The sequence below is a fragment of the Excalfactoria chinensis genome, chromosome 2, assembly GCF_039878825.1.
Source record: "Excalfactoria chinensis isolate bCotChi1 chromosome 2, bCotChi1.hap2, whole genome shotgun sequence".
In the NCBI taxonomy this organism is placed as follows: domain Eukaryota; kingdom Metazoa; phylum Chordata; class Aves; order Galliformes; family Phasianidae; genus Excalfactoria; species Excalfactoria chinensis.
The window spans coordinates 105,507,834-105,534,961 of NC_092826.1; the positions used below are offsets into that span (position 1 = coordinate 105,507,834).

The 27,128-nt window shown below is 44.2% G+C and overlaps 2 protein-coding genes, 1 long non-coding RNA gene and 1 other non-coding gene across 7 annotated transcripts in view; 2 read left to right on the forward strand and 2 right to left on the reverse strand.

Moving 5' to 3' along the window:
* Nucleotides 1-7,126: 7,126 nt before the first annotated feature.
* Nucleotides 7,127-10,669, reverse strand: TOMM7 (translocase of outer mitochondrial membrane 7). The gene is made up of 3 exons (XM_072329784.1): nucleotides 10,339-10,669; nucleotides 8,518-8,566; nucleotides 7,127-7,346 (listed from the first exon to the last, which is right to left on the reverse strand). The coding sequence occupies exons 1-3, from the start codon at nucleotides 10,439-10,441 to the stop codon at nucleotides 7,331-7,333; spliced, it is 168 nt and encodes a 55-aa protein (XP_072185885.1). The 5' UTR covers nucleotides 10,442-10,669; the 3' UTR covers nucleotides 7,127-7,330.
* Nucleotides 10,501-17,580, forward strand: LOC140248765 (uncharacterized). Of its 2 annotated transcripts, none has more exons than XR_011902884.1 (3): nucleotides 10,501-10,620; nucleotides 12,875-13,079; nucleotides 16,978-17,580. It is a non-coding gene; the product is annotated as an uncharacterized lncRNA (long non-coding RNA). The 2 variants fall into 2 exon arrangements; XR_011902885.1 differs by lacking the exon at nucleotides 16,978-17,580 and adding an exon at nucleotides 14,724-14,814.
* Nucleotides 13,157-13,244, forward strand: LOC140249274 (small nucleolar RNA SNORD93). Its single transcript, XR_011902989.1, has one exon. It is a non-coding gene; the product is annotated as a small nucleolar RNA SNORD93 (small nucleolar RNA).
* A 5,991-nt stretch (nucleotides 17,581-23,571) lies between the features above and the next one.
* Nucleotides 23,572-27,128, reverse strand: part of HYCC1 (hyccin PI4KA lipid kinase complex subunit 1) — a 38,660-nt gene continuing 35,103 nt past the window's right edge. Inside the window, exon 12 of one of the 3 annotated variants that reach the window (XM_072329738.1) lies at nucleotides 23,572-26,574. In XM_072329738.1, coding sequence (XP_072185839.1) covers nucleotides 26,018-26,574 — 557 coding nt within the window. In that variant the 3' untranslated portion in view covers nucleotides 23,572-26,017. The remainder of the gene's footprint in view (nucleotides 26,575-27,128) is intronic. The other 2 variants (XM_072329739.1, XM_072329740.1) reach the window with 2 other exon arrangements.

Sequence of the window (27,128 nt, forward strand, 5' to 3'; positions counted from 1 at the left end):
AGCAAAGGTGTGCCAGTGAATCCCTCCATGCAGAAAGAATGGCACCCGTTGACATTCATCAACACTTGCTGAATGCTTGCAGACCAAACAGTGGATGTGAGCTCAGTGAGGCAGTGGGTGATGTGCTTCAGCAGTGGCAACAACAATGTGAAAGACAAGCCATGTTTTGGACAGCCATGCACAGCTGTTACGTTACAAAACAAAGAGCATCTTGATCAACTCATCCGCATGTATCAGCTAATAACGGTGGTGGTTATGTTGAAATATAATGTTTTGTAGCTGAGAATTTGCTCTATGAAATAGTGTTGTTATGCTCTTTGTTGCAGTTTCCATGGAAATAAATGGAAGATATCACTTTCAGAGTGACTTACACAGGGCATCTATACATACATACACAGAGAGCACAATCAACACACAGTTCTTACCAAATTAACTAAATTAAGTTTGATTTTATCATCTGATTAGACACTCCTGTCTTTCAAGGAAATTCTCCAGACTGGATTAAACATCTGAGGCAGGGAGTTTAGGTTAGATATTAGGAGCAAGCTTTTCACTCAGGGTGGTGACGCACTGGAACAGGTTGCCAAGGAAGCTGTAGATGCCCCACACCCTGGAGACATTCAAGGCCAGACTGGATGTGGCTCTGGGCTGCCTGGTCTAGCGATGTCAGTGACGCAGAGGTAAAAATTAGTCCTTAGACTGAGTACCAAACCACTGAAATATTCCTTAGCTCTATCACCTCTTTTGCTGTGGTGTGAACATCCTCACATAACTAAACTTACAGGAATTTTAGCTCAAAGCGCACACTAAGGATGGGCTCCCTTGAGCCTTGTTCGTCCAATGTGAACAGTGGGACATTAATTACTCTCTCTGGAGCAGCACAATGAGGAGATGAAAGGTATGCTCTGGAATGTGGATAAGGATGTCAGTAAACTCTTCTCTTCCTCTGAGCGATCTTCTGATCATCCACACAGACATTCCACTGCTGGAGATGCCAAAACAGTGAGCAGTCAGCTCACAGCCTGCATCTCAGAGGCTCAAAACAAAGCAAAGTGCAATTGCTTTTCCCAATATGGTAAAACCATAGGCTCAAATTGTGCAACACCTCAGGAAAGAATGAAGAGACCTCAAAGCGGCCATTTTCAAGATGTCTCTCATGAGAGGGATTTTCTTTCAAGACACAAGATAGCACTTTTGTTGTCCTGAATGTGGTCTAAGAGACATAGAATCATAGAACCAACATACAAAAATCTGGTTGGCCTTTTCACAGATTACCTTGGCAGAGGTTTTCTTAGTGACTACTTGGTGAGAGAGCACTCTGGCACCTACTGTGTCTGTGACAGCTACAGGAAAGCCATGAGAATGACTAAGTCATTTTGCTCTTTGTAATATGCAACATCTATCTTGAAGCTACTGGGCTGCAGTCTTGTATGCAAGTGACTTTGAGAACGAAATAAGGTATTTGAATCTATTAGTCTTGATGAAATTCTAGAGTATTTTCAGTGAGAATTCAGTGTCTTTTGAGGTAATGTATGAGGGGTTTACCACCAAGGACCTCAATCTTGCTCCCCCTTAGCTACAGATATGGGCTTAGATAGCAGCTACAAAAAGCACAGTCTATTCACAAGTACAGTATGAATCACCCTGCCTCTGATTAACAAAGGAGAACTCAATGGGGATCTCAGTTGGCCCCTTTAAGCACAGTATTACTGTGACAGTAGCAGGGAACAAAATAAACAAAAACCAGAAACATTTTGTCTCTCCTCTACCAGCAGAAGGTGATTGACTGCCTAAGATCATTCTTAGTTATTGCGTACATTTCAGCTAAACAAACTCGCTCTTTGGATTGAACTCCTTGAATTCCAAGAGGCATCTAAAATGCAGAACAGTGACATTTCAATGCAACAGACTGAGGAAGATCCACATTCCCCAAAGGCACCCTTCAGCTGGTGGCTGCCTAGGCTGTCCGGCATTCCAGTAGAGGTGTAAATGTTACTACATTCTGGGATGTAAGAGACAGCAAAGATTGCTTACTGGGAGGGAAGCTCAACCTCGAGTTCTTCCTGGAGAGAAGAGGATCACTGATGCTGCTGATGCAGTTGCTGAGTTGCCACTATTTTATCTGCAGCTCCTCCACAGACGCCTCCATAGAATCATGGAATCGCGTAGGTTGGAAAAGACCCTTAAGTCCAGCCATCAACCTGGGCTACTGAGTCCCACCACTAATCGCATTCCTCAGGGCTACATCCACACACCTCCTAAACACCTCCAGGGATGGGGACATCACCACTTCCCTGGTCAGCCTCTTCCAATGCCTGATCAACCTCTTCATGAATGGATTCCTCCTAATGTCCAATTTAAGCCTCCTCTTAAGCAGAAAGTACAACAGATTGTTGAAGAAGTCTGTATCCATTTCTGACACCTTTGCTGCCATTAATAAAGGCTGATGGCTGAGAGCTGAGAGGTTAGACAGAGATGGCGCTACAGAGGTGTAGAAGCTACAGTACCAACGGATCTGATGAATAACAAGCCACTGGATGAGCTCAGCCAACTTGTGAAACTTCCCTTGGCTTTTGCCACTGTTACTTGTAACTAATAATTCTTTAGCATTCCGTTTACACAGCGAAATGGCAGAAAGGTGAATATACAGCAGTACACATCAAAGTCACATCCCAAAGTTCCAGAAGCGCTGCTGAATTTATGTACTATTACAAACCTTGGGTACTGGAGGGGAAACTTTCTTTAAACTCTTGCTTTTCAACCACTTCCTCCACAAAGTCTTCACCAAATAAACAAACTTCTGCAATTTCAACACATTTACCCAAACCTTCGTATACTTTCAAGGCAGACTTTGGGGACTACAAAGTAACACAGTCGAGAAATATTAATAGATATCATTCTAAACTCTGTATCATATAAATAGGGCCAAAAAGATGCACGCACAAATTATATTAGCAGCTTTATTACCTGAGAGAATACCTGCTGCTGCACACAGCCACAAGAAAATCACCTATGGAAGGTACCAAGTCCATTCCTCAGATTAGATGAACTGCCTGATATGGCACCACTGGCACACAGCAACTGTCCTCGTCTCTTCTTACACTTTCATTGATAACTTGGGTAGAGATGTAGAGGGAAAAGGGACCACTCCCAGGTCATACCCATGGATCCCACATTAGCACGTCTTAACAAACATGATGAAGTTCAAAGATGTTCCTCAAATTCCAAGTCTAATGATCACACGGCTCAATGGCCTAGGACTGGGTTACATGAGCAAACAGAATTTGAGAGAAGGGAGAGCATTTAAGGATGAAGGTACAGATGATCTTCCAGTCCTGCTGAAGAAGACCTGTATTCCAGTTGCTGGGCCACAAATTGCATCATTTGGGAAGTTTCTATGAGAATAAAGTGGATCCTGAGAAATCACATGACGATGTAGCTGCAAATCCATGTTTACCTAATTTCCCAGGTCAGTAACTGCTCACTGCTTCGCACTTCATCTAATTTTTAATAGAAATTTGATTTCTTAATTGCAAGAAAATATGAGCAAATCCTCTTTTCCACTTAGCAGATTTGCATATCCTCCGCCTTACCCATTCCCCAATCCTGAATTAATATAAACATAATCAAGAAACAATGCACGTAAGCCACAAACAATTACTGCATCACATACCATCATGGAAAACTATTTAGAAATTGCAATTAAATAGTCTGTTTTGAAAAGTAAATTAGTCATACGACATTAACCCAGGATGTGGTTTTTACTCCTGTGGTGAGAACAGATGTAATGAGCTTTTATTTCCAAAAGTCATCGTCGGTATCATCATAACTTAAATTCCAACTCCATCATGAGGTGTTTCCAAAAATATGCCGATTGTTTTAGCAAATTTTCCTGTTAAAAATGGGCTAGATCCCTGTTTCATTAACATGATGCAATAAGAGCATGTAAAGCACTGTCATCTACAGCCATCTCACTGCACAGACAAGAAGCGCTGCTTTTAGACCTAGCCAACACGTGGGCCCGCTGTCATTAATAATCAGAATCATGAAAGTTGCTTTGGTTTGCAGTGTTTACACGTTTGAAAGCCATATGATAAAAACTTTGAGTTCTACCGATGACTTAATTAGAACAAAAGTGCCACACACCGAGACCAAAACAGCCCCCAAACTCACTAACTGCCCCAGCGTGACACACCAAGCATTGCAGGACTCTGCTGCTCCTTGCGTATTTGTCTTTTCCTCTCATCTATTTTCCACTTCCAAAAATGCTGCCTGCATTTCCTTCTTTTATCTTCTTCTGATCAATCCTTGTCTTCATTCTTTTTTTCTCCCAGCCTCTAAGCTTTTTTTTCCCTGTTTTCTTTAGCCTAATGTCTTGATCCCCATTTACTTTGTCAGTGTGACAGAGAACAAGACATTCAGAAGACACGGCACTCTAGGCCTGCCTGCCCATCATGCCTTCCCAATACTCTGCTAGTGCTTTGCATGCAGCTTAGCTAGCAGAGGAGAAACAGCCCAGCTCTCTTCCTGGCTACTTCATAGCTGCTCTCCTCAGACGTCAATCTGAGGTGACACCATTACCCCGTGTCTCTCCTGCAGGCCCTGTGGCCAGCACCTTCTGGCATGGAAAAATGTTATTTTCCTCATATGCGAGGAGATAAAGTACAATGCAGGCTTCTCACATTGACATCCTCATGTCGCCTTCATATTTGGTAGGCAGCATAGTGAGCTACAGCAACTTCTGATCTTCCTACAACTGGTCCAGGCAAAAACATTCCCAAGCATAAAACTTGAGTTCAGCTGTGGAATTCAGAGCATGATTCTTAGTAAACTACCATCACTGACTTCATTCCACATTAGAGCTCACAGTGGTCTCAAGGGAGTGCTCCACAGGCCTCGCGACTGAAAAGAATCCCTGCTTGGTTACAGAAGCCACTGATTCACTCAACAGAGATTTACTGATCAATGGAGTGAAGCAGGAATTTGAACAGTGAAAGGTTCTGTGTTAATGACTTTCCAGAACCATCTTGATTTTTTAAAAGAACAATAATTGCAGCCGTTCAGCAGTACAGAATGATCCAAAGTTTGTCATCTGGTGTAGTTCGAGTGAAATTCTAAACGTAAGGATTGCAGTATTTATTCAGTAATTCCAGATCTTAAAATAAGCTGAACTGCAACTACGTATACAGGAAATTTTCAGCAGTGAATCCAGTCTGTGCTCAATATATCCATGCTTACATATAAGCTTTTAAGAAAAGAGACAGGAACAGTTCCCAATTCTCTGCCTATTGCCAAACAAAACAATTCTTGGCAAGCACAGAGCAACCACGTGGTGGTTAAGACCCACAAACCACATCCGCAAATGTCTGACACTGAACAGAAGATGAGAAATAGACTTCTGCAGGTGTTTCGGTACACACACGGTCACATTCTGAGCACCGCACAGCCCTGTGGAATGCCAAAGTTGCCACATTACTTTGCACTGAACAGCTTCTCTCTTAATACTGAATATCTAAGGTTATGCCAATAGATTCGGTGAAAGGAAATCATTCCTGATCATGATTGAAGCCACTATCAGCTTATTTCATCCTTATTGTAACAGGAGTCAAGAAAAAGGGCTCCGAATTTCAACTCCTTCCATAATTGAAGACGTACTTGCAGTTAAATTATTCTCAAGTTACCATCAGAAAAGCTGCAATATCAACAGTAAACAGGGTCACAAAGGTGTCCTGCACTCAGTCCTCGCTCTTTGCCCATCAGTAACGTTATCATCTGCTATTCCACCATTCCATTTAATCATCATGCTGTACATTAATAACTTCTGCTGTAGACACAGTGTGCACACAGATTTTGTCACATACTCCACCCATCACTCCCCAAATCACGGAAAATTTCAATGGCATTTGAAGGTAAATTCAGTAGGAAAGCATACATCTTCTTGCTTATTCTTTTGCTAACATATTCAGATAATAATAAAAGTATATATATTTCAATTCAAAGATATCCAGAGATGAACAAATTTGGAAGCAAACAAAGGCCAGGTGTGCACAGAGCAACCAGCAGCACAGGGTTACTTACATTCAGGCAGAAATCTTTCAAGAAATGTTTAAATCAAAATGTTTAAAGCATCATCACCAAGATGAGTGGTGCAGTTGACACTCATAGAGAAGGGATGCCATCCAGAGCGACCTGGACAAACATGAGAGGTGGGCCCATGCCAACCTCATGAAGTTCAACAAGGCCAAGTGCATCTGGGTCAGGGCAATCCCAAGCACAGATACAGGTTAGGTGGAGAATGGCTTGAGGGCAGCCCTGAGGAGAAGGATTTGGAGGCTTCAGTTTGTGAAAGACTAAACATGAGCTGTCAGTGCGTGCTTGCAGCCCAGAAGGCCAACCGTATCCTGGGTTACATCAAGAGAACCGTGACCAGCCAGTCAAGGGAGGTGGACAAGGACATGGAGCTGTTGGAACGGGTCCAGAGGAGGGCCACAAAGATGATCAGAGGGCTGCAGCACCTCCTCTACAAGGACAAGCTGAGAAAGATGACACTTCTCAGCCTGGAAAAGAGAAGGCTCTGAGGAGACTTTATTATGGCCTTCCAGGACCTGAAAAGGGCCTCCGAGAAAGCTGGAGAGGGACATTTTATAAGGGCACGTAGTGAGAGGACAAGTGGAAATGGTTTTAAACTGGAAGAGGGTAGATTTAGACTAGATATCAGCGAGAAATTTCACAGGGCGGGTGGTGAGACACTGGAATAGGTTGTCCATTAAGGCTGTGGATACTCCCTTCCTGAAGGCATTCAAGATCACACTGGGTGGGGTTGTGAGTGACCTGGTCTAGAGGGAGATGTCCCTGCCTGTAGTAGGGGGTTGGAAGTAGGTGATCATAAAGGCCCATTCCAAGCCAAACCATTCTATGATTCTGGTTATTATGAAGAAAATCCCTACCCAAAATTCATACCTGTTACATTGATCCAAGGGGGCTGAATGTCACCAAATATACCAAAACAAATGGTTATCTATATTTATGGTTGTATATTGTTATATCTATATTCCAATCATTAAATATATTTATGGTTAAAGGAATTGCCATTTTATGTTATAAAGACTTAGAAACAACACATATATCCATTTCAAACCGGATTTAATTACACCACAATCCAAATAAGTTACGTCCATATAAACTCCATTTTATTGTATGTACAACCTATGTCATTAGCAAGCTGACAGAGTCAGCTGGTGTAAGCGTTCGCCTCATCCTCTGGAAGGTACGAATCTTCAAACACTTTCTCTGTCCACCGGCTGGTTCTAGAGCAGGACAGCCACATCTTTCATCCCCAGAGCAGACTGAAAGGGGAGGGGGGGAGGAAATTAAAGTCAGATTTGCAGTACATTCTCGTTTTTAAACAGGCTTCTCTAAAAAGCGAGTCAGAACAAAAAGCCCTATGAAAGCATAGAATAAACACTACCAAAAAAAAAACCCAACAAACCACTCAAAACACATTGCAATGAAGCTGCCTGTCCAGAAGAACTTGTAAGCCTCAGAGTAGACCCAAATAACTGTACGCATACTCTGGTATCAAACACATACTTTATGCTCTGCAGACACTCGCTACAAGAAAAAAAGCCTCAAGCTGCTAGTGAAACCGAACACAGGAACACTGCCAGCAAACAAACAACCTGAGCAAATGACACCTCAAAAGACTTTGCTGCAACTGTAATGTGACCTTGACGTGTTTTTCCCATGCTTCCTACAGTTCGAAGTAGCTCCTTCATACGGCGTGAGGCAAAAATAATTAGCCTCCAACTTTGCAAACAATGCAGTCCATCAATTATCTGCCTTAGCAGCACCTGGCTCTGTACTGTTGTCAAATTTCAAGATCATTAAAAGAGCCACATTTCCTTCGAAACCTTCATTTTAGAAGCCTGACCAGTGGAAACACTCCAACAGAATTCAAACACAAGAATTTAAGTGTTACTAATGCCAGGACACTGGAGCAGTGTCAAACTGCCCCCTAACAAAGAAGCAATAGGAGCAAATGCGTTTTGATTCATTGCAATGACAAATACCGAAGGCTGTATCTCTGTATTTAATGCAGCTTTTGAGCAGCTTTACTACCATATTTACAAAGAGGGAAGGAAAATGGATTTGAATTTCTGTTAGAAATCTAGGTCATTATTTCTAGGTGCAGAAAGAAACTTACGTAACGCACCTCTGAAACAGATTACAAGGGCAGCTTCCACTCAGAAGGTACAGAAAGACCCACGTATTAAGAAAATGCAGCAGATTCAGAACAAAACACAAAGGCTCTTACAAGAACTTGTGTTTTGCTGTCTTTTCTAGTTTTGATTTTAATAGGAAAAAGAACCTTGACCGGCCATACTATCACCCAAAAGCAATTAAAAACCCATGGATGATAACGGCTCTTGCTGCTTCATGTGAACGACCGGAGGTAACACCTAAAACTGTGACTATAACAGCTCTGCTTTTGCACGTACATTTGGATGTAACACGTACCTCCAGATTGTTGGCTCAGGCATTCCTGGATCTGCACCCCTCCTAAAACCTGAACAGAAATAGACATTAGATAAACACACATGTACGTGTAGACTCCCTATACACTATCAGGCTATTCCAGTTCATTAAACTGAAAAACAAAAGGAGGAGAGAACCGTGATTCACAAAGTTAGAGACTCACCTCAACAGAAACGTAACATTAATCAGGGTTAGAAAGCAGGCGAAATAAATGCAAGCGCACCATTTTTAATTTCTATGGCCTTTTAGCTCTTATCTCTATGTGAATTACAATGCAGGAACAAACCAGCTGTGAGAGATGGTGAAAATTCTTTACCCTGAAGATGATGGCACGCACTCACACATACGTACATAACCACCAATGCAGGTTGTAGATGTTGTGGAGAATGCAACTATATGTGACAGCATCAGCAGTGACACCTATGACTGGTATAAGGAGCCACTGTGAGCCTTAACAGGCAATGTTCTGTAATGAACTTATAGTACTGTTTCAGTAACAGCTTATTTAATCTAGGGTGAAAGGATTCTAAATGTTCAATTGATTAAACTCAGGACCTTTTGTTCTAACTGCCTTGCAGGGCAAGTTAATTACAAAGAGCTCATCTCCAGCTAATGACTTAGATACTGATTCAATAAGGCAAGTGGATGCTAGGTAAGCAATTCAAGGGTCAGTTTATCAAACAGCTTTCTTGCTGGACTGTAAATGAAGTCCTGAAGCACAATTATACACGACGTACGCTGCTCGACACGCTCTCCTACAACTGCCTGATAGCAATGGATGCTATATGGAAAATATATTATTCCTCTCCCTTACAGATTATAAGTAATGACAGCCCACCTAAATCACAGGCCACAAAGGTTAATGGAAAAGCTTCCATTACCGTGGCGGGCACAAGGTCACCACTTCAAAGATAACCTTGCCTGACTTCAGACCATTAAATATTCCGTCCCATTGCCTTTTGTGGCCGCGCTTTGCAATCAAATGGCTTTAAAATTCCTTTAGTTGTATCAGCACAGTGTGTGTGTGTGTGTGTGTGTGTGTGTGTGTGTGTGTGTGTGTGTGTGTGTGTGTGTGTGTGTGTGTGTGTGACACAGGGGTAGGAAACTGCACTGGGGGAAAAGGGCCAGAAACGTGACAGAAGGGATCCAGATTCACAGAGCTGTAAAGGCTTGATTTACACCTACGGCAGGCAAAGGTGGCACCTGCATCGGTGCCCTTTCCATTAAACGCGGCAGGAAACTCGTTCGGCCGGCAATGCTACACTGCCTACCAGCTCCTACAGCCTGCCTCCTTGCTGTTACATAAGTACATGGAGCACCCAGGCAAAGGTACCACAGCCCACACAGCGCACCGGCACGACGGATCCCGCACATAAAGCGGCGCAGCTCTGATACCGCCCTGAAGGCGGAGCCCTCACAAACCCCCACGGGAGCGAAGTAGGTCGCGAAACGCCTCCCTCAAAACCATCAAATAACCGATAAACTGAGGGTGGGAACGGAACGACCCGACGCTGCCTAATGCGGCAGGGTTCAAAGCGACCTCCTCGTCTAGCTTAAGCCCGACGGCAACCCACCCGCCCGCCGGGCCTCACACCAAACCCCGGCCGCTTCTCCGTCGCGCATGCGCGGGAAGCACAGGGGAGGGCAGAGCGCGCCCCAAGCCCGCACGTGTCCCCCCGCTCCCCCGTGTCCCCCCGCCCCCCATCCTGCCCGCGGCCGCTCGCCCCCAGCCGCCCCCCCTCGCTCCCCACCCCGGGGCCAGCCCGTACGGCCCGCAGCACGGCGGCGCCCGCAGGCACTGACCTAGGTAGAGCACGACCGGGATGAAGCCCCAGCGGATGGCGAACTGACCGCCCTTGAAGAGCTGCTGCAGCCGCTGCTTGGCCTCCTTGCTGAGCTTCGGCATGACGGCGGCGGGGACGGACGGAGCGGAGCGGCCCGCCCGCAGACGTCACTGGGCGGCGCTGGGGGAGGATGGGGCCCTTCCGGGGGTGATGAGCCGGGGCTTGTTGGGGGCGGTGGCGGCGGGCCGTCCCTGTGCTCCGATGTGTCCCCGCTCTCTGCCGAGGCTGGAAGTGTCTGCGGGTAAGTGAAGGGCAGAGATGGAGAGCCGAGAGCTGCGCTTCCGGGGGACGCTGCGAATGGCAGCGGCGCTGTGCTGCCCCGGCTGCGGTGTGTCTGACGTGGCCTGCTGCCTTAGCCCGCCATGGCCGACGCGGGCCTGCGGCTGCCCGGCGCTGTGACGGGAGCGGCACGGTTAGGAGCGGCGGTCTGAGCCAGGCCTGCAGCGCGGCTCGGGCTGCTCGCGTAGTTAGGAGAGAATCTCGTTCCCAGAGCAATCCCAGCTTCGTGCCTTATCGAACCGCAGGGTCATCAGGGTTGGAAAAGACCACCGAGATCCTCGAGTCCAACCAGCCCATCCCCACTGGCCGTGTCCATCGGTGCCACAACCACGCACTAACTGAGCACCTCCAGGGTGTTACTTAAGGCAACAGATGGCTCCTTGTCACATTAACAAAAGGACGTTGGTCTTAGATTAAAACATAATAACAGTACAAACCCGGGAGTATAATAGCGATCACTTACATAGCTTTTTCCATATTTATTTTTCCGGTACACGGATGCATGTTCTGCCCGTAAGAGATGATGAAGATACAGAGTATCTTCAGATGCAGAGCTTGCTTCTTGCTTCTCAGATGCAGATAGGTGACAACCTGCAAGCCACGAGTGATCCTGGTGGCCTGCTGCCACCTTGCCGCTCTCTACCAATAGTTGGGGACACAGGAGTGTCTTGGTGATGGGATGGCAAACCTGCTCATCTCAGAGTATAGAATGCACAAACAGCCTTTGTTCGTGAAAGCCAGAGCATATGTGCTTACCTATGCATTAAACAGGAGGGGAAAAGTCAGTATCACGTGGTTCCATACCTAATGATGTCTGGCAGGTAAAGCTGAGGCTTCGAATCCATGAGTGGCTTCTTTGTCAGCTGAATGGCTTATCCCTGTTGGGGTTAGGGCACCGGCATCATAGTTCAGTAGGTGACCATCAGTGTGAAGGGACTGAGTGCACATGTTCATGTAAAGAGCGTGCCTTCATACATTCTCAGGCACTAGGGGCAGACAAAACGTTCTCTAAATAATGCCAGCCATAGAACTTGTTATGTCTTTATGGCTTTGGTAGTTATGCTTGATGAGGACTGCCAACAACCAGCTCTTCATGCAGCAGGTGAGCTGCCGGTGTAGGTAGAAAAATGCTGGTACTTCATACTTCAAAAAGACAAACTGTTCCCAGTATAATGTTGCTGTCAGAGCTTTATCCAGTCGTTAAGTGAACACAATTTTGTTATCGTGGGCAGATTAATGGAGCACTTTTAGTAACAAACCCAGAATTTATGGAACGTGTTAATGACGATCTTCTTAGGCAGCTAACATCAAAGACGCTTCACCCCTAGAAGACAGAACTGCTTCTGAAATGCTCTGTCAGTTGTCTTTTATAGTTACTATTAAAGGTGATTTTGTACTTACCGAGGTGGTCACACGTTCCTGCTTTGTCTCCAGTCAGATCAGTATGTGCTCAGAGATATGATTTAGCAGAGGGTTGTTAGGGTACTATGGTTAGGCCGCGGTTGGACTTGATGATCTTTGAGGTCTTTTCCAACCTGAGTAATTCTCTGATTCTATGATTTTACTTCATGATGATGATTAAACCATCTATTGTGCCCTTGTAAGGATGGTCCTTTTCTTCCATTCCATTTTTATATTCCCATTCATTTCACACACCCCAGCTACTCTGCAGTACCACTGGTCTGGGAAATGCACCTTTGCAGTTTGTATAGACCACGTTTCACAGAGATAAATAGAAATGGAAAGCACTACCACAGCCAGAAAAGACTAAGGCTACGTGATTGTACTGCTTGGGAAACAGCACAATGCTAGGACGTCTCATTTTCTCTCAATAGTTGTAAAAGCAAATCGCTTGGGGTTAAATACATTTGGGTTTCTCAATTTAGCATATATTCAAAACATGAAATACAGAGCAGAGATGCGTATAACTTTTTTTTCTGTCTGGATTACTGTTTCTTTCACGTGGTTTTCTGTGTGATACTCTATTGGCTGTATTCTGGCCACTGTGGGGTGTTGGATATCTGCCTCGCACAGAGATCTCAACAAATTAAAAGGCTGGCAATACTCAACCACATGAAGTTTAACAAGAGCAAGTGTTGCATTCTGTACCTGGGCTTGGGCCGTCCTGGCTGTACATGCAGACTGATGGATGAGAGGATTAAGATTTAATATGGAATTGAGAGCAAACGTAATAATGACATTGTTTTTCATTTTAGCTCCTGAAGCCAGTGGAGGAGAAACAGCAGTCTGAGGTGAAAGAACATTCAACAAAACCTCATCAGATGCTTTCAGAGGTCTCGGAAAGGTGTTGTGCTTAAAAATGGAACATTATCTGCTACTCAGCTTTACTTTCATTTGAAACCTGACTGTCCCACTCACTCCACTGTCATTTAGGAATGAAAATGACATATTGCAATAAAGGTACCGTTATCTTTCTATAAGTAGTTACTCTGAAAATATAACAGTTCTTAAATGCACATTGCTATGATTGCGGTATTTGGCCAGGGATGAAAACAATCATCTGATTACTTGCATACTTACAGTGATATGCAGAAGTCTGATGGATTAAAGGATTTTCTGAGGCCAAAACTAATACCCGTATTCTCTCGTTCTTTGATTTTAAAGCCAGTTTTGACTTTGTTTTTTAAAGCATCCGAGGAGTGAAACTGTCAGTGGCTTTAGAAAGATGTTTCTCAGAAGACATTTGACTGCGTACTTTTTAATGGTCAGCCAGTCTCATCTAGGTATTAAATCTGTAAAGATTGTGTAGGATTTAAAAGGTCTGCCTCTTTTAGGCAGATTCTTATATTATGATTGAAACAAATGAGGAACGGAGCGGTGATATTTCCATTTCTAAAACAGTCTTTGCTCATACCGTATTTGTTGTCTGTACCAATTTGGTACACTGAATTAAGGTTAGGCAACCATAAAACAGAGAACGTGAGGTCTTTGTTTACACAGAAGCGTCTATGAAAGTGAAGTGTTTCTCTTTGGTACAGAGCGTGGAAGTGGAGCATCTGAAAAATAAGAATTGTCATTAAAATTCATACGTATCTTCCTATTTTCAAGGTATCTCCTCCCAGCACTGACATACTGACAGCCTAAAACACCTCTCTGTAATGTTCCTTTAGGCTCTTTGCAGTGCTGCGTAGAGCACTGTCACCATTTGGGACAATACTCACCGGTGTTGCGGTGTGGCATTGCTGCTGTTTTCCAGTTGGGATTATTAAAAAGCTCCTACAGCTGGTCCACAAGGGCAAAATCAAGACGTTCTGGATACTGGGGTTGTTTTTTTTCAATCCAGATGATTTGTAGCAACAGCACATATGGCACTAATTAATGAGATACGAGTAGACTTTGGCATAGCTTCCTGCTTAAAGAAGAAGAAAAGCGGTAACAACAGATTTGCTGTGTGCCTTTCGCTGCGTCCTATGAAGTGCTATACGTACTCCTGAAGTTTTTATTGTGAATCATAGTCATTTCTGCAATGATTGGATCAGATGGATAGGATGAACATAGGATGAACATGAACATAGGATGAACAAGAAGGCAATTTTGGAGAAGTTCTTGTGTTCTGCATTATGAAGTCTGTTAGCCATACTTGGCACAGACTACAAATCTGACCCTAAATTTCAAGCTTCCAAAGGGCCGAAATAAAGTTATTGTTCTGTAATACTTCTTTTTCTTTGCATTTATTCAGGTGAGCATTAGCCATAGGTCCAACGAAACTGCATTTTACTCCTTCATTTTAGGCTTAAGCAGCAGTCACAGGAGATTAAATGCAGTTAAGCATAACAAAGTGTGAAGATGAGACAAAAAATGAAGCAGAGGTGCCTTATCTCCCAATTCATAGCAGTACAAGTTTTATATTCCAGACAATGTCTGGGTTGAAATCATACTACGTGAATCTGTCTAATTATTATTTTCCTGTTACCTTCCTGCTTTAAATATAGGAAAGAAAATGAGTCCTTCTGAGTTAAGAGATGTGTTAATTGTGTGTGGGATTTGTGATGGAAAGTCCTCTCTAAAATAAACAGTAACAGAAGTTGGTCTTTCACGTATTAGGAGGAAAAGTTGCTTCTAGTGAGAGAATGGCAGACTGGAGACACCGGTCCCTTTTATGCCATTATTACCGGACTGACGTGCAGAGCACAAGGTATTTGTTATAAAAAATGAAAAAAATAAAGGTTTTCTAAAGGCGTCGATTAATAAACTGTGTCAGCCTCTATGAATTTAGTTCCCCTTCTTTGTTAAAGGCAGTATCGATTCAAAATGTATTAGCAGTGTTTCATTAATACCAGCGGAGGGCAGACTTGAACTGGAAACTCTTTTTGCTACTTTGATTTCTGGAACTTAAAGACAGTCCCTCAAGCTCAGAGCTGGTGGCAATCTCATCAATTCCCCACTATTCTAATTACTCTTGTGCCGGATAAAAGCTTCTTTATAATTGCTGTTCGACACAGTGAGTGTTTTGCTGTGTCACAGAAACGAAATAGAGAACGTTGGGATAGAAATGGTAATATGAAAGTGGATGAGTCTGTTTATTAGCAGCTGTGTGATATTCCCAGGGGAGAATCCACACTGCTAAGCAATTAATCTTGTATATCTTTAAATGGCTTTAAAAAGCAAGTGAATATCATTAGCCCCACTTTAAAGGTGAAGAAAGTAAGGCACAGGGAGGTAACCTTGCATGTATCTGTCTTGTACCTCTCTAGGGGACCTGCAGAGGCAAGAACAAAATCCAGTCCAGTGCCCAAGCCCGTCTTTTTGCATAAATAATGGCAGGTCGAACTGTTGCAAACATTATGGAAATGATGCAGCCCAAATTGCTGAGGAGCTTACGGTAGTGAAATAGACAAGTAACCTGAGAAGCAGAGTATAGCTCCTGAGAGGAATATCGTCCTCAGGAAGTTAGGTGAAGGTCAGAGCAGGTGGCCAAAGATCTGCCTTAAAAACAGCGTGTTTTTACTACAAGTACTCTGCATTCTTGTATATATTTGTCATTAAGTTCTATTGTACTCTCTCCAAGGAGTAGCTATTGCTGTAAGCAGGCAGAGTAAAAGCTATTGCTGCATTTCTTGACGCAGAAGCGCAGGGATGGCTATATACTGTGTGAAAAAAAACACTACATTGCTGTGTGCTTATGACAAAAAAATAAGAATCCTTTACAAATACAATACTACTATTTTTAGATAAACAAAACCAAAATCCAAAAAGAGCAAAAAAGAAAACCTGTATATATACCATGCGTTACACAGAGTCCCGTATGATCAGCATTGGTCATTTTGGCCGTGCACCTCCAGAAACGGGAGTTCTCACAGGAATGAAAATTGCTTCCACATCACTTGTAAGTAAAGCTTTCTGCTGTCATGTTGCCAGGACCCTTAAATGAATGCTCAAGCATCGTTCCCTCTTTCAGTGATTTCATATGTTTATACTTACTGTCATAAGTAGGAGAGGATCCGCAAGGATTCGTTCTTTGTTCAGAAGATCATGGAGTCTGCTACCTGCCAGCAGGCTGTGCTTCCACAGCTCTTACTCATCACAGCTCTTGTCCCTGTCAGCATCCGATGCTTCTTTTACACCTCCTGGGATCCTGTGTTTAGGGATTTCTTCTTCTCCCCAGTTGGCTTCAAGCCATAAACATATCCCTTTACGTAAGAGATTCTTAGCTTTGTTCACGCTGCTTTCTTGGCATTTGTTTTCTTGGTAGGTTCTGCTTCTGTAGACTGTTGAGTACTGAGTGTATTGTGAAAGTTTACATGGTTTTCTACATTATAAATCACAGATACACTCTAGATTGGCAGGATTCTTCTATACCGGCTTGCAGCATCCCAGATCCAGAGAGAGATGTGGACAGATCTTTGATCTCGAGGGTCAGAATTTGGTCACGTTCACAAACACATTTGAGAGCTTGCAAAAGTGGCCAAGAGAGCAGGGGGTGTCACTGATGAGCTGCAGAGAAATGGCACCTCCTGGAGAACCATCTGATAGATGGACTGCGCCTGAGTTCTGCTCATGCTCGGCATTAAGCAAACACGTTTAGAGCTGCTGCAGTCACGACTGGAGTACACAGCATACCAGCATATGTTGAAATGCAGGATGCTCAGTTCAACAGGGAAGAGTGGGTAATATAAATGGCGTTAACTGAAATCCATGTCAGGATATTCTGTAATAGGAAGCATTCCTTGGTCGTACTTACTGCAGTCCAGCAGGCTTAAATGCAGCGTTGTTAATTACCAGGGTTTTTTTTCCCTTTACGTATTTTGAATGGAACATGACAACGAACATACACATTCTTATGTTTCTTTTCTTGCAGAAGCCCCAGCTGGTAGTAAAGCAGTTCACAGCACAGACGTCTGTGGAAGAGAAGCTCCTGCAGCCAGCCAGCCCTGTACTGACAGCAAGCAGTTCTCACTGCAGCATTGTGGTTAGCTGTGTCAAGCACCATATAAATCATGAAGACAAAGTGCTGCTGAGCAGCAAGGCAGCTTTCCCTGGCCAGATCAGTAAGAAGAAACCACAGTTACCAAATCAGTGTCTTGGCACTGCAACTGCACAGCGCCTCAGTGGAGCAGGTTAGCGGGGTCGGGTCCCTTCCTCCAGAGGTTTGGCCTCACTCACCTTGAGGCAGCTGAGTTTCTGTTGACTCCAAAGGGAAGCAAGAAGTTTGAGGAATGCTGCTGAAAGGCCTCGTATTGCCTGACGTCCTGTGACAAGAAAAAATAAACTCCCTTGACCACAAGCTGTAATGACTCTGACCTCTGTGTAAGCTTTCAGTGGCATCAGTACTGCTGCATCCTGCTTTTGGTTTTGCCCTGCTCACTTGCATTATTCTGTGCGTTGCACAAAGAGCTTCAGAGGCAGCTCCTGTAAGCCAGACAGTTACAGCTGATAGAACAGAAATAGTAATACTGGGCCCAAAAGTCATCCTTGTTTTGTTGTCTGTCACTGCAGTTTCCATGTGCAGAAGCAGCTACACGGGAGCTGCTGCCTCCAACCAGGAGCAGCTCTCAGGAGGAGCAGATATCCATGTGGCTCTGTGACGGCGTTGCAAAATACCACATTTGATCTCTGGGTGAAATGGAAAAGGCAGGATGGTGTTCTTTCACACCACAAATAAAGAGAGACGAGCGCAAGCAGGGAGATATATGAACACTTACATTTTCAGCACAAATACCAGCACTTCTGGGCCTGCTGCTCTGAAAAGTCTGGTGCTTTAGCAGATAGCAGCTCACGGATAGATCCCTGTGCTTTCAGAAATGCAAAGACTTTTGAGAAGTGCCTTTCAGCTCAGCCTGGTAGAGCAGAGCACCCTAAGCAACTCCCAGTGGGCTCCTGTTTCTCCCCTCTTGGCTTCATGCATACCCATGTCCTCCAGGTACAGGGAGTAAATGTGGCAGTGATGCGTTTTCACCTCTAACTCAAGGCAGAGGGACAATTCCCCACCTAACAACTAACTGTTATCGGGTCTCCCCTGCTTGACAGAATGCCTCACACTGCTCGCCAGTTTTTATTCAAGACAGCAGGGAATGAAGCTCATCAAACACTCTGCCCACAGCGTGCAGTCTGACACACTGCACTAATAATAGTTTTCTTGTCGCCACAAAATATCACATTTATGTATGGCATCCAGTGTGGAGCCAACCAACGTGAGCTACATGGCCACACGTCTGCATACACCTGTTCACATTGGTAGGCAGAGCAGCCTTTCATGTATAACACACTCAGTGCACTTGGGATGAGTTTCCTTCTCTGCAAGCTCTGTAATTGCTGTATGACGGCAAAGCTATAATCCCACAAATGGAGTGTCCTATAAAAAGTTAAGATTTGTCAGTTTTATTAAGTAGCTGACCAGTATTTCTCTTTTGTCAGGTATTAGGAGGGCCACTAAGATGATCAGAGGGCTGGAGCATGTCTCCTATGAAGAAAAGATGAGGGAGTGGGGCTTATTTAGCTTGTAAAAGAGAAGGCTCTGGGGAGACCTCATTGTGGCCTCCCAGTACTTGAAGGGAGCGTATAAACAGGAGTGGGAACAGCTGTTTATGAGGACGGATAGTGACAGGACAAGGGGGAATGGTTTTAAACTGAGACGGGAGATTTAGGTTGGAAATTAGGAGGAAGTTTTTCACTCAGGATGTGGTGACGCACTGGCACAGGTTGCCCAAGGAGGCTGTGGATGCTCCATCTCTGGAGGCATTCAAGGCCAGGCTGGATGTGGCTCTGGGCAGCCTGGTCTGGTGTTGGTGACCCTGCACATAGCAGGGGGTTGAAACTCGATGATAACTGTGGTCCTTTTCAACACAGGCCATTCTAGGATTCCAAATAATTCCATGTAGGAGTTGTTTTTTGTTGTTCTTTTTAAGGCGGTTCAGTCACTTCCTATATAACATCTCACCTAAATCTCCCCTCTTTTAGTTTAAAGGCATCAATAAACTTCAGTGTGCAGCCCTGCTGTCCTGCTTCACAGTGCAGGCCCGGATAAGGAAAACTGCAACGAATAAGTAAATGAAAGCTCACTGCAAGCACATCCTCATAGCACACAGACAGCGTGGAGGCTTTTGTTACTGCTGAAGGCTCACAGAAATTTAGTCCATTGTGATCATTAAAAGCTGCCAGGAGATGAGCCCTGGACCTTGTGATTCACGGAGTTCTTCTCCACGGCATAAGGGTCGGCTGCAGTCCTGCCACCCCTCTGAAGCCATGAGGTCCCCCTGGGGCACACTTGGGCATGCAGTGCCCAGCCCCTGCAGAGCGGCAGTACTGAGCGGTGCCCTGAGCGCCACGCTTCAGCCTTTGGATGTGCATCACTGCACTGAGCGACCACTGGGTGGCAATGACAATCTCCTGGTAAACATTTCCCTGCGTTTAGTGATCTCGGTCCCCTTTTCCTGCTCCTCCCCTTCTGTTCTTTTTGTTATTTTATTTTCCCCAGGGACATTTTGTCCAACAGCTTCCATAAGCGATAAGGATCTACAGTTATTGATACAATTTGTCTTCCATCGAGAAAACTCAAGGAAGTGACAAGAAAACCATCGATGTTCAAGCACACAGAACAGAACACGGCCAGGGCGCTGCCCGCAGCCACCCCCACATTGATTCCCTGCTGGTTCCCACTGCGCAGCCCAGAGCCCAGGATGCCCCCAGGAAGCAGACTCAGCACAAAGCCTAAAGGGAAGGAGCTGGGGCTCCCGGCAGCAAAGCTCTCCTCTTTGTGTCTCGTTTTGCTCAGCTTCTTCATTCATTCAAAGCCGCCTGCAGAGACAGATACAGAGGAAGCGTACCAGACAGAGCAGCTCTTACAGCTCCTGTTTTGTTCTCCAGTCACCTCTTTCCCCGCAGCTCAGCACAGAGTGTGCTTTATGCAACGTCTTCTTTCTTTTAGGCATGAAACGAAATTGCCCCTCAGTGCTGAGCGGTACCGTGCTGGCTCTTCGTAGAGGAGGAAGTAGTTACAGGAATTATGAGTGCGGTGCTGAATGTCAACATATATTAAAGCAGTTTAATATCTTGAAATAGGATATCCTTCCACCTAAGGCGCTGCCTTTCTGCCTAGAATTAAGTTACGGCATCTACTGCCTTGGATCTACCCAGTAACTCATCTTGTCGGCATCTTTAAGAAGTTATTCATCTCAGAATGACTAGAGTGCATCAAAACACTTTTGTGCTGGCAAGGCAGCGCAGCAGCTTTACCCAACGCAGCTCTGAAAGCACAAAAACACTCTGTCACTCTCTGAGGGCAAAGGGCCTGCATCACTCTGCTGCCTGCATCCCATATGCCAACCTCTGTGGAAAAGATGGGCAATAGCGGGGGATCCTACACAACACCATCACCCAGTCCTTTCTTCAGGTTATTTATCCCTACATACCTTTGCTTTGGGGTGATGATACCAAGCAGTGGAGTAATCACAGAGAGGCCAAAGCACGTTGGTTCAGGAGGACTGCGAGGGCTGAATGCTGGGTCCCATCCCAGACCCCTGAACCTACCCCTGCAGCCCATGTTGCTGCCCACAGCCTCCTGCCTTCCCTCCCTGCAGAGCTCTGCCCAATCCAAGGCACAGGAATGTTCACATTAGGGTTAATGATAATGCTTCTGTAGCGAGGCTTCCCACACCAGCAGCGCAAGAACAAGAGCTTACACAGCTGAAGGCATTTCAAGTTACAGATGCAGCCCGCACAGCAGGTGAGAAGTAACAACCCCAGAGCTTATCTGCGTGACTCGGCCCTGCTTCCACCAGCCCTTCCGCACCGTTACATTCAGATTTGTCCCAGGAAATTCAGAGTAACGGGCAATTAAACATGCCCTCATTTTAGAGTCGATGAAGCAGCACCTGCAGCAGAGAGGCTCGTGCCGCAGCGGTTGCCCCAGTCACAGGGACACGCTCCCACCCACCAGAACTGGCAGGTGTCGTTACCTGGCAGCCTCTGGGTGGGAGAACATGAGTGTGCTGAACAAATGCCAGTCCTGTGGCTGGTTACTTAATGCTTGTGCGACCTGCAGGTTTCCCTCCCACTTCGCTTTGCCCCACAGAGAGGCTCTCTGTTAGATCCCCCCCAGCTAAGAGCTGTGCTTTGGGGGTACCACTGTTTTCTTTTGTACTTCCTGCCACACTGTGGGAAAAGGAGAGTCAAAATCTCTTCCGCTAATCAGTAACTATCCCTACTTGAAACCACATTAAGAGCATAGATCTCTCCCTCTCTTATAGGACAGCCACAGCCCTGAGCTCAACCCCTACACCTCAGAAAGCAAAACTCCTGGCTGGGAATCCCTACTAGACCATTGCTGGGCCAACAGAACCGTGAAGAATATGAGATTCCCTTTCTCATCCATTCACACAAAGGGAATTTGTGTTTTGCCTCTTTGACTCAACAGGTTAAAGATTTGTGTCAAAGAAAAAAAAGAAGAGAGAAAACGAACAGTGTTCCCAAAGCATAAGATTCCCACAGCTGCTATTTAGACAAGCTCTGCCATTCACACAGGTTTCTCCACACCATTGCACCAGAGACCACATCTGTAAGGGCAGGCTAAGGAACTCTGCACAAGATGCAACCCCATTCCTTGCCTATTTGGAGACAGGGAGGCAGTCCAGCGGGGCCCAGCAGAGCTGGGGGGTCCTCCAGGCTCACAAACTGGCTCATCCCAAGTAGTCAAGCAGAACCAGCAGGCCTGCATGCACAGACATAGGGCTCTCAGCTCTACTTACCTATGAAAAGGAAGCACACGAGGTGGAAGCAGGAGACCAAGGAACACTACAGAGAGACCCTTTGAGCGTGCACAGGTAGGGCTAGGTGTCATGGTTTTGCAGGGTAACCTATGACACTAGGAAATCCAGTCTTCATGTGGTGCCCATGGAAGGTGCGAGAGGCAATGAGCACAAAGTGACCTAACACCGCAGCAGGCAATGCCAAGAGGTTGTGAAGTTCCCATCCTTGCAGATGTCCAGAACCAAACTGCACATGGCCATGGGCAACCTGCCTTGGCTGATTCTCCTTGAGGCAGAGCAGATGGATGAGATGATCTCCATGAGATGATCTCCATGAGATGATCTCCAGCTTCAGCCACGTTCTGATTTGTCTGAGACAAGCCTTTAGCTGATACAATAGGAATGCAAACTTCCTTGTACAATTCAGAAAACACTGTGAGGAGGTTAAAACCTTTCCTAGAAATGGCTAGAACAAAACAAGGTCCCTCAGCAAACCAAACGAGGAGGAGGTGTGGCACTTCCAGACTCTCAGGTGGAGAAACGTCCAGCTTCAGTTCACCTGCTGCTTTCAGCGGACACCGTGAAACGTGCACATCTAATCTGCTGTTTTAGAACTACATAAGTAGTCATTATACACCTGTATATATGCAGCACTGCAAGCCTCGAACACTGACAAAAGTTGTCAGATAATTCAGTTAGAAACGTCTAAAATCACAGACCTACTGAGAGAGAAGGGCGGCATAAAGTTCCGTACTCATGTACTTATCGAATCTGTCGGCTATTCAAGACAATTCAGTGGTACTTCTCCCCCTTCAGAAAACTCATTGCGGTTCTTGGTCAAGTGGTTGGAGGCCATACAGTTCTTACACAAGTGCCATAGATTTGCTAAACAAAACCAGTTCTACTCAGCTTTGAAAACGTTGCTGCTCAAAGTTGTCATTGGAAACAATTTCCTCTGATTCAAAACAGGGAGGTCAGTCGTAAATGTCAGCATTCGGCAACTTCTGTCATGATAATTTGAGATGATTCATTCTCCTACATAACGTTTTTTCCCTGCAGAACGTTGCAATTCTGCATGGCATTTGGAGTGCATTCATTAGAACTACCTACTGCCGCGTAGACTACAATATGGAATGATAGAATACCACGAGTTGGACTGTCAGAAAGGCTCTGCTTCTTTAGTATACCTTTCCTCCATCAGTCTAAAATGATCAGATAATGCTCAGTAAAATCAAATGCTCTCAACACTTAAGAAATTAATAGCTTTGTTTCTGGTCCCACCCTCCCCTCAGTTCTTTGCTGGAGGCAGCGCAACACATCTGGAACAGAGACATTCAGACAACAACTAATTCTGCCTTCCTTCCCCCATTGCATTTTTCATAGGTCTGAAGAATAGAAAGAAGCACAACTGGAAGTTGCACTATTGTCATCGGTAAAGAAATTCTTGAGACTATCAGCATCAAGGAGTGATGCCTGTTGACAAAGATACACTCATTGTCTATGTCACTCCAGAGACTTAAACATACACACTTAGAAAGACAGACGTATGGAAGTGGCAGCCGCTGGTACCAAGGCATTTTCCCTTCATTTTCTAAAGGAAGCAGGAAGACTTATGTAATCCTGGTTGTAGCAACCAGGATCTATTTCATAGATCCTATATCAAAGTTTGTGCTTCAGGTTCAAGTGAGAACACAGTTAGAATCATGATTTGTATAAAATGAAAGGATAGATTAACTTTATTGACTTAACAGCATCCCAATCATGTTACGTGTCCACACTCGATGGCATTTTAGATGCTTCAGAACTGGCATGACTTGCAGCTGAGGTGGCTACATCCAGCTTGAAACACTATCTGCTCTGAAGGTATCTGAAACAGTCATGAATTAAATGAACCCAAACCAAAAGAATTACGTGAATCTTCTGGTTCCTCAGCGCTAACTAATCATTAGCGCTGTCACATCTGCCAACTGCAATTTTATCCACCTATTCCAGTTTTGCCTTCAACTTTATTTGCTGTGTTTCTGTAAACACGACCCCACAGGAACAAATCAGGTGGCAGCTGTGAGTTCTGCAGGTTGTTTTTCATCAGATCCAACACAAACATCCAGGAAAGGAAGAACGCTACATTCGGTAGGTGCTGTGCAGTTCCCAGCTGCCTGAAAAACCCTTCTATTGCCTCTCGTTACACCTACATTAGTCCAGATATATTGGTCAATCTGAAACAAATACATTAGTATAGAATGTGTATTTCAACAGAGTCTGAAAAAAAAACAAACCAGTAACAACAATACAGGCAAATTTTCTGTCGTATTAAATATTTACAAAAGCATTTTAATTTCAAAAACTACCAGTTTATTTGACTGGCCAAAGTATTAAACACCAAACAAGACAAGTCTGTAGTTTGTACGATAGGAATGTAAATTTTCATGTACAATTCAGAAGACATCTCACTGTGAGAAGGTGAAATACTACATTGCTAAAACTAAACAGCGTCATCTAATGAGCTGAAGAATGTGAGAAAGTGTGGCATATTCATTTACACCCAGACTCAGCTGAAGACAAACACCCACAGACTGCTGCAGCTACTTCGCCAAGCTGAAGAATATAATGAAATGTACACAACTAGTTTGCTGTCTTAGAAGTAGAACCATACAACTAAACCCCTATCAACTACGTCTCCTCATCTCTTTTCATTAACTAGTTAACTATAAACCTGAATAACATTAGCTGCTTAAATGTTACTTGTGCTTCAGTTTAAGTTAAAAAGGGACATCGACATTCATCTCTAGGCAGATCAGAAAGTCTACCAAAATGTTCATGTTAGTGCTTGGGTCTGTTCTGAGGTCCTTCTACATCCTTGACAACAAAGGATCGCCAGCTGCAGAAATGAGGACTGCTGGGAACAACCAGCCATTAGATCCTCTCCCCGATTCCACGTGCATAATGATTTGCTGCCTATCAGATCAGCACTGCCACTGACTTTTTGCTTCTCCAAATTTCCGCATAAACAGTTTCAATTTTTACTCTTAACTAAAGCCCAAAGCTTATAAAAATCAGTATCAAACAAGGTCACCGTACAGGTCGGGTAACTTAGAACATGTTACATTTTGATAGTTTCTAACTAGAAAAATAATAGATACAAAACTCTAGCAATTAGGTTGCTAGTTATATTTACATTGTAATTTCCCTTTGTGCTTGCAAGTTTCCAAAAGTTCACATCCTTTGGTACTATTAGTCTCAAGTAACGAGTTCACCTTGAATGCAGTTACACTCCTGAATTGTTGGATTCAGTGCAAAGGGTTCGTACCCTATTTTCTGCATGATACCTCTACATAAGCACATCTCTTCCTCGTAAATAATACAAATACCGATGACAGCAACTTTTCCATGAGAAGTTTTGTGCTCAACATCTAAGAAACTGAAAGGAACAGAGTCAGTCACACTTGTCTGAAAAGTGACTACTACAGTCGGTGACAAGAACTGCCATCCACAAGTACTGCTACCATATGACATTTGGCCCAGTTTCAAAGATTTAAATATAAAACAAAATGCATCTTTACCTCAGACACATGTAGGAGTACAGAAGTGTGAACACCGCAGTGTATGCTAACAGAAACCACCATAACATCAAACACTAACTGACGCTTCTGGTTTTAACCTTACATATAGGTATGCCTTCCTCATAACTCACAGAAGAGCGCTCATATTCTTACAATGCCATTCCAAAACGTCATACTCATGCTGCAAGGCTCCTCTTACAAGAGATGCTTGCAGTTCTTTGTATGCCAAGTAGTAGTGAAAAGTAGAATCTGGGATAGAGGATCTCTCCTTTCCCATATAGTGCATTTGTAAAAAGCCAGACATCTTGGTCAGTAGCTAAACAAATAGTATTTGTTAATTTGGTAAAGATGTAAACTCTGCATGAAGTAGAAACAACTGGAGGATAAATGCAGGAAGTCAAAGAGGAACTTTCCAACCTATTAGAAGCTGATGCAGAATAATTAGAACTCTATTTACCACTACTGTCAAATGTGAGCAGAATAAGAATTTACAGGTCTGAGATTTAAGGACGTAACACAGGACGTATTAAGAGCTTAAGGTACAGTTCCAACATCTGCATAAAACCCCACGTTTCATTTTGCCAATGTAACAATATCAATCTGTTGACAAAGTTATGCTAATACTAGGAGGTCGCTGTTGATTAGGTTGTTTGCTTAATACTGGGAGGTCTGTTCTTTCTGTTCCATAGATAAGTTTTTCCTCCTGGAGACTGCAAGCTGAGAACCTGTTTGCCTCTGTACCAGATACACCTCCACGATTATTGGCAACTGTGACACCACTGACCTGTTCAAAGGACTTACTAAACACAGTCGTGGTAGTTCTGGCCAAACTATGGCTACCAGGTTTAGGCAGGGACTGGCTCGTTGTCAGTGTCAGTCTCTTCAAAGAGACAAGCTCTAGGTTCTCACTCAGGGCTCTCTGAGTTTGCTTTCGTGACAAGTGTTCTCTGCAGGTTTCTCCTTCTTTTTCTCTTCCTGCAGCTTTGCTTCCTCCAGATCTTCGTTGGCTCTTCCCTAGAGGGTTCTTACTGCTCGTGTTGCTGCTGTTAGATAAGGCGGACTGACTTGTGCTAGAAGCAGCCCTAGAGTAAAACCCTTCATCAGTTTCAGATACTTCTATCAGTTCTTCTTCGATTCCTAAATCTGCATTTCCTGTGTAGTAGAAAAAAGAAAAAAATTAATCAACATTTGCCTTTCTCACATCTGTCAACTTTATGTATTACTAGACTTTGATATTCACAAGCGTGAAGCCGTAAAGCAACAGCACAGAGAACAGAAGACCGAAACTTACCTATTACATTTTGTAATCAACAATCATTAGGATATAAAATTCCAGCAAATAATGCTGCATTAAGGAGATCAAAAAAGCATGCCTACAATTTCATTCTGTAGTGATTTTGATTAAAAAAAATAAATAAAAATGCAGTACTGTTAATTCATGCAGATTAGAAACAGATTAGAAGATGCCAAACAAAAGTGCAAATCTCATTTTGAGCAAGTGCTCCAATACAATTTCTTGCAAAGCTTGTTAATAATGAATGATCTGTGATTGACGTCCCAGAAAACCCAGCATGGCGGCTGTTCATTCAGCAACCCAAGAGTGCTTTAGTACTGAAAGGTCACCTTCTGCACTATAGATCTCATAGCATGAGTTGGAAACTCATGCACAGTGGAACATGAGATCTCCAGTATACCACGACAAATGG